Genomic DNA, 12,913 nt, shown 5'->3' on the forward strand with positions numbered 1-12,913 from the left:
AGTTTCTATCTGTCAAATCCTGCAAAGATTAAGTTCACTTTCAGTGTTTTATTCATCTTTAGGTTTTGGAAATACAGCCGAGTGAATTTTATGTTTTTCCTCCCTCTCTTTTCTAAAAAGGAAATTACAAATGTTTTTATTTAAGAAACGTACTTTTATTTCAATCACCTGACTTTGAAGTTCAATTAAATACAAGTGGCAAAATAAGATGGACTGAAATCTCTGAACTACGGAAGCCCAAAGAGTCCATTGGTGGAAATGTTGTGTCGTATTATTTATCACTTAATGTGATAAATTTGTTATTATAATAAGAAATTTGATTCATCACTGTCACGATAAATTCCAATCAACGATATTTAAAACCCTCCAAAGATGTCCTTATTGTCATTATTGATACTTTTACTATTTCTCCACTGTTTGTTCAACAGCATCAGTAGGTAATACATTTAAAAATAAAGTTACCAGGTGCAGTTTAAAGAAACAAATCAAACTTCTTTCTGTGACTGGTGTCCCCAAAAAAGCGCGTTACAAATGGGAATGTTTTTCAGGAGCAGTGTTTGTGTTTGTGGGACTATAATTGCTGTGACACAGAGCAACAGTCACCTCATCACCAAAAAACATGTAATAAATTATTCTTACTTTCACTTTTTGCATATTACAGCGGTACTACAAAATATTGTACTAAACTTTAAGTCCATATCGCCCAGCTTGAGGTGGAAAAACATCCAATAATTAAATCTTTCTGAATCTTTTTAAAAGCAGTTCAACACAGAAATACGTCAGCGACGACTTTAAAGACGCAACTGTTGCTGCCCATAAATCTGAGAAGGGCTACGAACATCAACTGAGTTTAATTTCATCAGCAAAACGTACAGAAACATTATTTTATGAAATCATTGCAGGCCAACGTGTAACCAAATTGACCTGTGTTGAGATTTATGACTACTTAAACAGAAAAGCTTCTCCGTTCCTGAAATAATTTCACTCTGACACAAGCAGCTGCATTCCAGCATTAATCTCAGTCATTATCCACGTCAGCAAGTCAAACTGAAAGAACCAAACGACAGTTTCTGTTTGGAGGAACTTCGATTTTATCGGCTGGTTTCATCTCGTCTCGGCGTTTCAGCCGCACCGCATGAAAACATGAACCATCTTTACAATACAAAGATCTGAACATGATTCCTAATTACTTTATTCAATATCAAATCATACTGGGCAATAAACGATAATACTGTTGCTTTAATACCATTTTCAACTAATATTTTGATAATGACATGATAATGCAAGTTGTTGCCTAGCAACTCACTCACTCACTCTTTGGTTACCTAGCAACAAACTGGTCAGTAAGTTGCGCAGCAGCAGTTTCAGGTTTTGCAGCTGTGGCTCATAGCTGCTTAAAATTAAAAACAGTAAAATCTGTGGATAAAACAGGAAAGGTCAGGCCACCAGTCTGCCAATATTTCAGATATTTGGGACAAAAAACAAATAATAATTCTATAAAATGCTGATATTGTGATGCGTTTTTCAGCCATGGCAACACATCTCTCTACTGTTAGTTTAGAGGATGAACTGGGATATTCTGATGCTACTGGAAACAGGCCAGTAGCAGCTTTGTCAGCCATGACAGTTTCTACCAGACGATCTCAGTTGGAGTGAAAACTTTTCACATTTTCGACCATCAACACTGATAGCACTGATTCCCCGGCGATCATCAACTCAACCTGAAAGGTACAGTGAAGAGAGAACATGGCCGCCTTCAAACATGGTTGCCATGACGCCCCCCCAACCCTCAACTGTTCATTCAGACTCTGAATCAAACTGCCGGCCCGGTGGCCTGAACTGAGCGCGCTCTGTTCAGAAAAAACAAACCCGCTCAGCAAATTGTTTGGGTTTTCTAACAGAACCCTGCAGAGGGAGAGACCAGAACAAACACACACCCTCCCACACCCACACACACACACACACACACACTCTCTCTCTCTCGGAAGGAAAGTTCTGACGCTGCAGCGACCCGTCTTTGAGGTTTCGGGTTTGAATCCCTGAAGCGGGTCGGTCTGCGTCTGGAGGAAGTGAGAATCGCCATGATGACTCACCCAGGCCGGACGAGTAGATGGCCTTCACCGACTTCTTCATTTTGTAGAGAACGCTGCGGTCCACATCCAGAGCCTGAACACACACAGGCACAGACAGGAACTCAGTGGGGGTCAAAGGTCATCAGCTGCTGGGTTTTTCCTGCTATGATGTCACATTACAACCAAAATAAACATTATTTGAGCTGCACATCACCTCAGTCAGACTGGAAGGAGAGCGAGTTTTGTTTTTAGCTCCTATCAACTTCCCCACAGCATGATGCTGCCAGCACCATGTTTCACTGTTTTTATGGGATGTTGGATGGATTTGTAGGGTTAGTTGGATGATGGATGGATGAACCAACCACAGACAGCCACACATATCCTGAAATGTCAGTCACTCTCTGCCCATCCTTCTCTACAGTCTTTATGTTTATTATACATTTGAACATTCAGGAGTTTTTCTCTGGATTTCAGTTTTTATTTTCACTTTTTAACTTATAAATGTCAATAAACTAAAATAATAGTTGGAGAAAATTTATTTAAAACTTGTTTCCAGACAGGATATGAACCATCGTCTAAATACTAAACATCACTCAAATTGATCAGTGGATCATTAACAATATCTAAACACCAACTATAAAACCTTAAAACAAAACTTGAAATAACAGAACAATACTGAGCCAGGCTGATTTTAATAGTACTCTTAAAACAACTTAAGTAAAGCAGGAACTAATTTGCAGAGTAATGTTGACACTGAGCCACCAGGCCTGTTTGTCTTCACAGCCTCTTTCTGCAGACGCTGAGGAAGAAACACATTCCTGGGGCACTGAAGCCGCTCCATTGTTCTCACCGGCTAACTATCTGCTGACGACAGCAGGTCTGCGCCGGAGGAGACTCATCGCCGGCCAGCACACACACGGCCGTTTCCAATACCCAAGCAGAACCAGGCCCGGTTCTGTCTGCGGCGTCACTGCAGACGGGCCGGTTCTGTCTGGTCCCTTCATCTGCAGCGACCTTGGCTCACCTTGTAAGCTCCCCTGCGACAGATTGCTGTGGCGGCAGCAGACAGTCGGCGTGAACTCGTCAGATTTACTTACAGTCAGACTCATGTGGGATGTTGGGCCATATGTTGTACTAGGAGACCAGATGCTGCGTAATAAATAAATGTATTTTTTAGACTGGATGATAAACACAGAGCATTAAATATTTAAAAGCTTTGAACAGAAAGGCTTCATGCCTTTTGATGTAGAAATACCAGAGTAAAATCGTACAGCAAGTCATAATGATACAACAATAATTCACCGATTTCTTTGGGTAATATTACGACTTTATTCTTGTACTGTAATCTTTTCAGTCTGGGTCCAATTCTCCGTCATAGGGAGGTGAACCTTGAGTCTGACTCACTGAAAATATGTCAAATATTTAACATTAAGCAGATAGAAAACACGTCTTAATAACAGACTGGAACAAAAGCATCGTCTCTAGATGTTCGTTTGTGACCAGAAAATGATTTTTCTTTATGTTTCCCTAACAGTCAATCAGCATGAAGACAGACTGACTGTTGTAATGGAAACTCATTTAACTTTGCTGTTTTTCCTGATATTTGTATAAATTAAAAGCGGCCATTTTTATGCAGCAGCCATTAAAATTCATTTATTTTAGGCTTTGATGCCTGGAGTGCTGACCAATGCATCTGGGTCGGCGCTCTCAAGACGTTCATTCACAACTTTTCTCTGTGCCGAGTGTGAAAAGTCAATATTTGGACAGAAGGTGGCCAGCAGAGGCCGAGTTTGCAGTTTTTCCTCCAGCAGCCTGGATGGAAACACATCAGGCTGACAGAAGACAGAAGACAGGAGTCCAAAAGTAAAGAAGGTCTAGAAACTTCGGCCTTTTCTTCTGAATCAATTCAGTTCAGGTTTCAGTTTGTGTTTTCAAAGAAAAATCTGTGCTGGGCAGTTTTAACTATAAAGTTATTTGTACTAACTGCTAATAAAATACATTTGTTATGCTAACGCTAATGAGCCACACCAACACAGTATTTAGTGGAAGCTAATGCAAAAATTGCTAACTTCAATTCAAAGTATTTAATTCAAACTCATGTATAAATTTAACATGATTGAAATGTCATAGATTAGAAAATGTATTTCTGTTTATATCCTGTTCTTTGCTGTTCATGTTTTATTTTGCTCCTGAATTTTTCTTTGTTTGAAAAAAAGTAATTGGGGAAAAAAATAAGTGAGGATGTGGGGAGAGGAAACAGAACTGCTGTTCTTCATCCACTTCAAAATAAGAGCATTAATGTAAACGTTTAACTACATGAAATCTTAACTGAAGCTTCAACACAGATGCAAAACTTTATTCAACTGAAAGTTTATTAAACAGCCAATTAATTAGCGCTTAGAATTTATCTGGAAAATTTAATTTAGAGGTCGGCAATAGTGCTAAACGCTTTGAAAGTTAGGAAATATGCTACACACTAAGCTAACAATTAGCTCTGCTATAAACAGATATGTTCCTGCCACTGCTACACGGCATCCAGACCAAAGTGTTGGCTAGCAGCTGCCAGGAGTCGCATAAGGCGACAACATCAACTGTCAGAGGAAGCCACCTCCATGTTTACTGCTGAGCCCTGTTAAAAGTTTACAGGCTGGTAAAACCGCCGTCGATCAGCAGGATTCTGTCCTCCAAAGTTCCTGGAAAGATGTTTCTATGAAGAACATTTAACACGGCTCTGCAGAAGAACAAGAAGTAAAGGAGACCGCAGGGCCCTGATGTAAAACCTGTTAAAGTCTGCCTACGTTTTGACGCTTTTAATAAAACTTACAAACCAACTAGAGGCTGAAAAAAAATCTAGTTTTAAAATGAGGGTTGCAGCTTTTGGAGAAGAAAACCAACAAAATGACGCTAAAAATTCAGCATGGCGTTTCTGCAGCCAACTGTGTAGAAATCCCCCGATGAAAGATGCACACGTCGATGTGATTGAGGCTAAACTTTAGAGGCACTAAAACGGGTCTGCATTTCATAAAAGCCTCTCTGATCTCCACTGAGCAGCTCAAAAAGCTTCAACTGACATGAATCAAGTCGCTTCACAGAACTGAGGCAACATGAAGGCTCTCAAAGGGTCTCTGAAGATCAAACCTGACGTGCCTGGAGTGGAAACGTTTTCTTTTGATGAAGGCTTCCTGCTATGGAAACAACTAAAGGCCTAAATTTGGAAGAATCTGCACTAGAGAGACTGATTCAGTGTTACAGGAACAGACTTTATACCCAATACTGAAGCAAAACGCTGCATTGTGTTTGTTCTGGCTGAAGGAATCTGATAGCGTCACCATGCATGCAGCTCATTAATGGAAGCAGTGCTGCGTTTTATTTTCATCTCTGCTAAATGTGACCCGTTCCATTCACATTTTCCTCCCAGAGTGACGAGCGAAGCACTGAAACATAGAAAGTGTCTTCCTGCAGTAACGACGTCCACACTAAAGAGTGTTGATGTCAAACTGAGCTTTGGATTTTTTTAATTCCTTTTTTATGTAAAACACATTATGTGTATTTGAAACTGGCTATATTTTTTTAGCTGTTTAAGATTATTTATTATCAATTTTTGTCAAAATTTTTACCTTTGAAATTTTGTGGCATTTGTCTCAAAATTTCACTTTTTTTTTCTAGCAGATTTTTGACTTTTCAAGCTCAGAAGTATTCAATTTTTTTTAATCCTGATTTTTTTTCCAAACAATTTCAAGCTCAGAAATTTCCAAGTTTTTCTCTCCAAACTTTTTGAGTACTTTGGTGGAAATTTACAACTTATTAAAAAAATATCTATAATGGCACTAATACAGCCTCATATGAAAGTGATAACTTGGACTTTTTTTCTTTAGATTGAACTGTGAGCTTTGAACAGTGGCTGTAAGATTTTTTTTTGTCATTTATGGCCAGAACCTTCTCATGTGCCTCGTTGTTGCACCTCTAAATTGAAGTATGATGAACCTGACCTTTTGGACTCAGAAGCCAGCAGATCCGAATCCCCTGAGAGCCTCTCAGCAGTTTCTGACATGTGGGCTGAGTGTCTCCTCTGAGTGAGAGTGACAGCTGGACAGCACAGCTGAAAACCCAAACGGAGCGACGCAGACTACAAATCAGAGCAGGAGATCGTTAACGAAGAGGGCCGGCCCGCCGGGCAACAAAAGACCTCAACACGAGTCGTCTCTGATCATCTGGACCGGAGGGACAGTGACGGATGAGCTTTATGTGTTCATCTTCCCCCAATGACTCCACTGTTCAACCTTTGACCTCTGAGGGGTTTGTCCTCTCGGCTGGACTGTCGTAGACGACAATACTCCAACGTACAACAGAATCAGCGTAAGGTTATCAACTGGCGTCAACAATATAAAAACGTCCTGATGGTGCAAATGGATTAAGATGCTACCATGACCTTTAACCCCGACAGATCCACAGGAATGCCTGGTAATAGAAAGGCAGGTGTGACGACACCACTGAAGGAAACGACACAAAAACCTCTGAAGACGACACTGACCACAAACGGAAATCAGTTCAGGCCAGGAAAAGATTTGATCAAACTGAAGGAGAGTTCCCCTGTGAGCCGTTTTCCCTCCTGATGATCCGGTCGACCCGGTTCTATTGGACCCAGAACTCCACCATCTGCTCCACCTCCAGCTGCTGTGGTTCTGAGTCAAACCAGCCTGTTCCCCTCCTGGCCTGTGGGGGCGCTGCACCAACAACCACTGAAGGAAACCACACAAAAACCTCTGAAGACACTGAGAGCAACTTCCTTCTTCACCAGATGGAAACAAGATGGAGGCGTCAGATTTTAGTGTTGGAGGATTTCTCTTTAGTCTTTGGCTGAAGACCAGGAGACATTTCTGCTGCTAATGCTAGGCTAATGTGTTTGTGTTTACCCAGAATGCCTTGTGCTGTAGTCCACTTCCTGCTTTTGGAGCAGCTGGGCATTCACATATGCTGAACCAGAGTTCACTTCAACCAAACCGAGGTTTTAAATTGGACCAGAGTTCGATTGGCATTCACAGATCACCAACCGAACTGGACTTTAAAGGCAAATGGACTGGAAATGGATTAAAGCAACAGATTTTCTGGTAGGAATGTAAACAATCCTAAACAGGTTCCTAAATTCCTAAAAGGTGTTCCTCTAAGCTCTGTATTGGGGTCCAAACTTTTTAGGAGGTGGATCCATTGGTCTTGTTTATCACTAGCAGTCCTTTAAAGAAACTCCTGTTGAATTAATACACAATATTGATGTAAACAGAAACTTCTCCTACAGCAAACAGTGACAGGAGAGAAGATCCTGTCATTAATCCGACTTCAATTATCAGAGGCATTAAGCCGCTCAGTCGGTGGTTTGGGCCAATGTGGCCATGTGGTCATTGATCCCTCTGTGAGGCTGTTGGAGGAGGATGGTCTCTGCACCGATAATCCTGCTGTCTGAATGCTTGTTAAAACTTTCCTCAGGGCCTTTGCTCCACACCGAGCCGCTGCTCTTCCTGACCCGGCCACAGCCTTCAGAGAACCAGACTGAACCAACACAACCACACCTGGGAGGCCTCCTCAGGCCCTCAACACATCGGACTATGAATCACTGCACTTCAAATACGACAAACATTATGAGAGGAGAGCAAACGTCCTGCCAGAAGAACCGGTTCAGTGGCAGTCACTGGTTGGATGGACATTAAATCAGATTTCATCTTGTTTCAACAGATGGTAAGTTTCCAGTTGGAGCATGGTGATAAAACCTCTGCTGGTCTGAGACCAGAGGATGGAGGAGGAACCTGACTGAAGCTGCAGCCATCAAACCAGCAACCAGGAATAACCAGGAATAACCAGGAATACTCTGCAGCAGCAGAGTCGTCGGTCGGAGTCGTTCACCGCCTCCCGCTTCACACACACACACCAATTCGGCTTCATGTTCACCTTCAGCTCAGGCTTAAACATCCCGTCCAGAAATCAACTCTCAAACTTCTACATCATGATTTCTCCTGATTTCCAGCTCAGTCTTAGTTCACATCCTATGATAACTGGAGTTTTCATTTCTAAATATAACAATATTAAATATTATATTTGTCATGCAGGCGATGGCTCTATGTTCTCCATTTTAGTTTTAAATGTTCAATAAATACAAAACTTCACTGTTAAAATAGCTTTTTTTTTTTTTGAAAAAATGCTCCAGTGTTTTTTCAGTGCATTGATGATGCATCACTCCATCTTTACGCCGATGACACACGTTTATTTTTTTAAAGTCTGCATTTCACATTAATCGGTGGTTTTTGGGCCCCAAACTGGTTCTGAACTCAACCAAACAAGCCAATGAGATTTTATCTGATTGATCATTGATTGGTTTTCCTATTTTTGTCATGCAGGAGGCAAATCTTTATACCGTGGAAAACTTTCTCCGTTAGATGGAGGGAAATTAGCCGAGTCATCTGAAAATTTGTTGTTATTTTGAAAGTACAGCACAAAATCTTTGAATTGCACTGATTAGAGACTGAAATAAAGACGTAAACATGTTATTTTTCCAAATATGAAGACTAATTCTGTGTTTCTGAGAAGAAATCATAAAGTGTGTCTGGTGACCTTACAGGTTGCAACAAGTTTATCACCACAAGCTCCAGCTTTGAAAAGGTCTGAAGCCAGAAACGAGATCCAGAAGCTCTTATTTCTGAGCGCGAGCAGAAGAAAGTCGGCACAAAGGGGCGGGGGCGTCCTGACACAAAGCTCCATATCCTCTTACTGGATAAACTGGTTTTTATGGCTGTGGTTCTGGCACAAACAGTGCCTGAGCGATAGCAGCCCCTTTAAAACTACCAGCCTAATTAAGCGATGCATTTAAGTTTCGAGCAGAATGGCTGCACAGCCATTAAGGCCTGGAGGCGATGCATTCAAAGGCTGTCTGGAAAACCCATTAACACGGAAAACCAACACCAGGAGAGAAGATTACAATCATTTTAGTGATTTATATTAATGAACTTTGGAAACAAGAACCAAACCAACAAGTTGAACAATAAACAAAGTCTCCTTTCCTAGAGAAACCTCTGGACTGGCAGTGAACCGATTGCTGTTTTCTGGCGGATTACTGGTCTTCAAAAAGCCTGATTTGTCTGAAACGTTGCTAAATGTAGTAACAGTGTATATAATACTAATGACAAGTTAATAAAAGCTTTATTTAATGCTCTCCGCAGTCGTAACGCTCCACTTGTGAAAGCTCTGCAGCGCCAAAACAAAGCAGTTGAGACTCAGACAATCAGCAACAAAGTCTCTTTAAGGGCCAGGACACATAAAAAAAAAAAAAAAATTAATAAAGTACAAGGCCAGGATTCACAGCCTCACTTCGACTCTTCCAAACATACGTCTTATCGTTTTGTCACACTCTTCCTATTGGCGGATAAATCAATAATCATCCCGTTTTATTGGGACTTGAGCCAGAAGCAGCGCTCCTCTCTGGTTCTGGCTCCGTTCTCTTTGGTACCGGGATTAAGTAGCAGATTTGTCCCAAACTCACCATCTGGAAGGACAGATTATCAGATTCGCACCTCGTTGAATCTGATTAAACATTTTTAAACTGAGACCACCGGCGATCGAAAACGACTTCCTTCACAAATATAAACATCTCAACGGGTTAAAATGCAACTCATGCTGCGAAATGATACAGAAACTATAATTGTTATAACAAATCAAAACTCTCATTATGATAAAAAAAATTCACAATAAATGATAAACGATTTGAAAAATGCTAGCTAGCCATGAGGCTAACGCCTTTCCTCTGCCTACATCTCCCAGAATGCAGTGCGGTTCTGGATCAGATTTCAGAGACATTATTTAATATTCTATCAGATGTATTGTATTATCCAATAGATACTGTTATTGATTTATTGTCCAGCCGTGTGTGGAGTCTTTGTTGTCAGATTTAAACAGACGGTTCCTGAACGCCTCACGCTGCCAGACAGCAGAATCCATGAAACTCTGAATCTGCGAGTAAAAACAGCAACGTTATGCACTTTGTTTGGGATTAACCGAGTATTGACGACGTTAACAATAAGCGGAAGTGTTCCCGTCGGCTGCGCTGGTTAATTAGTCAGAGAGCAAAGTTTGCAGTGCCAACAATGGAGCCTTGTGCTGCCTGAGGCTGAGGAACAGCAGCAGCTCTGCAGCGCCAAAACAAAGCTGCTGAATTAGATTCACCACCCAACAATTCAGCCGCGCAGCCGCCAATTACTGCTGGCCTGCTGCTCAAAGGGCGTCATGTCCTCACTCATAAGTGGAAAAACACACATTCCTCCTGCCGGTTTTACACAGACACCTGCCGCGGTGAGCAGGTGTAAATCTGCCTGCATCATCAAACAAAGGCGTCAAAATAAAACCACAACCTCTGAAAGGTGCGGCGGATCAGGTTGAAATGAAAAAACTGTTCTTTTCCTGCATCATTCCTGCTCCAGCATCCTCCCTAATCAGCGCAGCAGGGACACACTAACACAGGGAGACGCTCATGTGGGAAAATCTATTTTTACCGAGCAGCAGGGCGAGGCTGCGCCGCACCGTACACAAAGTAGGGAAACTGCAGGGAGGGGGCCGAAGCGGAAGTGTCCTTCCTCCTGATGAACCGCCAGTTTCAACACAAAACGCTCCTCTAAGACCAGAAGCTAAAGAGTGTGGCTCTGAAGGGGAGCTGAAGATGAGCCTCCGTCTCTGAATAATAACGAATATAATGCGAGTCAGATGAGAAACTTTGTCACAATTTGGCTCCAAACAACCAAAAACCTCAAAGGAGGCTTATGACAGAGCAGCAAGAGGCAGCATTAAACATAAATAATACATATATTCTTTAATGTTTTCTATTTTCTAAAACAAGCACACGTACTAACGTGAATGTAGAATTTTAACATAACAGATTTTTTGCTTGCTGAATGTGAATTTTTGAGTGAAATACATTTTATTACATGTTGGATTCATGTTAAAGTATAACTTTAAATTTAAAAAAAAGTATATTCAAAAATCTCATGACCCCTCCAGCGTACATCCACGACCCTTCTAGGGTTTGCAACCCCCATGTTGAAGACCTCTGATCTAAACTATCCTTTTTATTTCTGGCTGCAAGTTTCTGTCGGTTATCCTCCAGCCCAGTGCAGTTTACTGCATCCTCTAACTGGTTTATTCCAGCACTATCTGTAAGGATCCCCACAGCATTATGCTGCCACTACGATGCCATATACCATGTGGCAACATAATGCTGTCGCATGGTATGTGGGGTTATTCACATACCATGCGGCAGCGTTGGCTGTTACAGGTGCAGAAAATACACTACAAACACATAAAGTATTCAAACTTCAATACACACAAAGACAAAACGCAACAGAAAACAAAAAAATGACGCAACCAATAAAACAAATGCAACAACCAGAGCTGGACGCAAAAGAACAAAATGGACCAAATGTGATGCAAACTAAACAAAAGTCATCCAGACCACTAGGGGGAGTCGAGAACCAAACCGTATAGGACAAGACCAGAAGTCGGGATTTTACAAAGAGTTTGAGAAAGAAAGAAAAGGTGAGTTATAATTAATTACTATTAAAATAAAAAAACAGCAGCACATTTACGTAGGTAGGGAATATTACCAATTCCAGACTCCCCCTAAAGGTCTGGAGGACTCTGCAGCGTTTTACGTTTCCTGCTTTTGCTATTGTCAGCATTTTTTTCTGTGATTGCAGCATGTTTCTGTTCAGTTTGTAGCTTTCTTCATCCGTGTTTTCTGCACGTTTTGACCTTCTGGTGACTGAAGCATGTAGCCTAAACATTCAGCATTTTAGAGAAACTTCTACCACATAGCATTTTGGGGAAATGCTAACTTATTTGCTTTATAGACTACTAAAACAGATTCTTACACCTTAGCAGTGGATCTATGCTGCTCCTCCAAAGTCAGTATGAGCATCTTACCTGCTCAGGTGGACTATATTTACTAATTAAGTCACTGATATTTAGGCGGTAGCCGAGTAAATGGGAGTAAAAAAAATACTGAAATCCTGTATTTTGTTTTAGCTATAAAAATAAAAACCGCAGCATGATCACCCACCTCCTCCAGAGCAGCCACGGTGTTCCTGCAGTGGGACATCCTGGTGGTGAAAATAGAGGCGGTAGGAGATTTATAATCTTCATTTGTCTCCGCGACAAACTCTGAAACTGTAATTTGGTCCGGCATTGTTAATCCACAAAGCGATTTAATCTAACCTCCTTCCTGTCAGTTCAGTTTTTTAAAAAAAATCTAATTTTAAACCGCCGTCAGCAGCAGTAAAGTCACCGAAGGTCCCCGCGGAAAATGAACCATCTCCGGGCTTATTTACGTCCTTTCCCCGCTGTTTGTTCCCGACACTGAAGCTCCGCGCCGCGCCGCAGGGTGATAGGTCAGCCGACCAGCAGGCTACTCTTTCCCCATCCAGTTCACCGGCTCATCCTTGGAGCTCGGAGGGGAAAGAAAAGCGACCAAAACGGGGGCAGATATCCGGACTGGGTGAGCTAACTTCTTCTGTCCTCCGCCGGACTCCGAGGAACAACAAGCTGGCGATTCAACGGGAGCGCAAAGTGACAAAGGTAGAGGAGGTCGCTCAATGAAGCCACACCAGCCAATGGGAAGCAGCAACTGAAAACGGAGAGCCAATCAGAATTCAGGAAAAATGATGCTTTCCAGTACTGTTCGGAAATTATCAGACTTGACTCAAAAATACTAAAATTGAACGTTTTCTGTACTTTGTAAAACTTAATTGCAATAAATCAAAGTATAATACAGTTGGGTTTTTTTTTTTTTACAAATTATAAGAAAATAACTA

General features: G+C 41.5%; 1 protein-coding gene across 2 annotated transcripts in view; it reads right to left on the minus strand.

Annotated features, from left to right (window-relative positions):
- Positions 1–12,682, minus strand: part of asap2a (ArfGAP with SH3 domain, ankyrin repeat and PH domain 2a) — a 38,882-nt gene extending 26,200 nt beyond the window's left edge. For both annotated transcript variants that reach the window (XM_044141882.1, XM_044141881.1), the window contains exons 1-2: positions 12,163–12,682; positions 2,094–2,166 (exon numbers count right to left, since the gene is read on the minus strand). In XM_044141882.1, the coding sequence (XP_043997817.1) occupies positions 2,094–2,166; positions 12,163–12,288 (199 nt within the window). In that variant the 5' untranslated portion in view covers positions 12,289–12,682. The remainder of the gene's footprint in view (positions 1–2,093; positions 2,167–12,162) is intronic.
- Positions 12,683–12,913: the final 231 nt, after the last annotated feature.

This window comes from Gambusia affinis, linkage group LG16 (assembly GCF_019740435.1).
Source record: "Gambusia affinis linkage group LG16, SWU_Gaff_1.0, whole genome shotgun sequence".
NCBI classification, from domain to species: Eukaryota; Metazoa; Chordata; class Actinopteri; order Cyprinodontiformes; family Poeciliidae; genus Gambusia; species Gambusia affinis.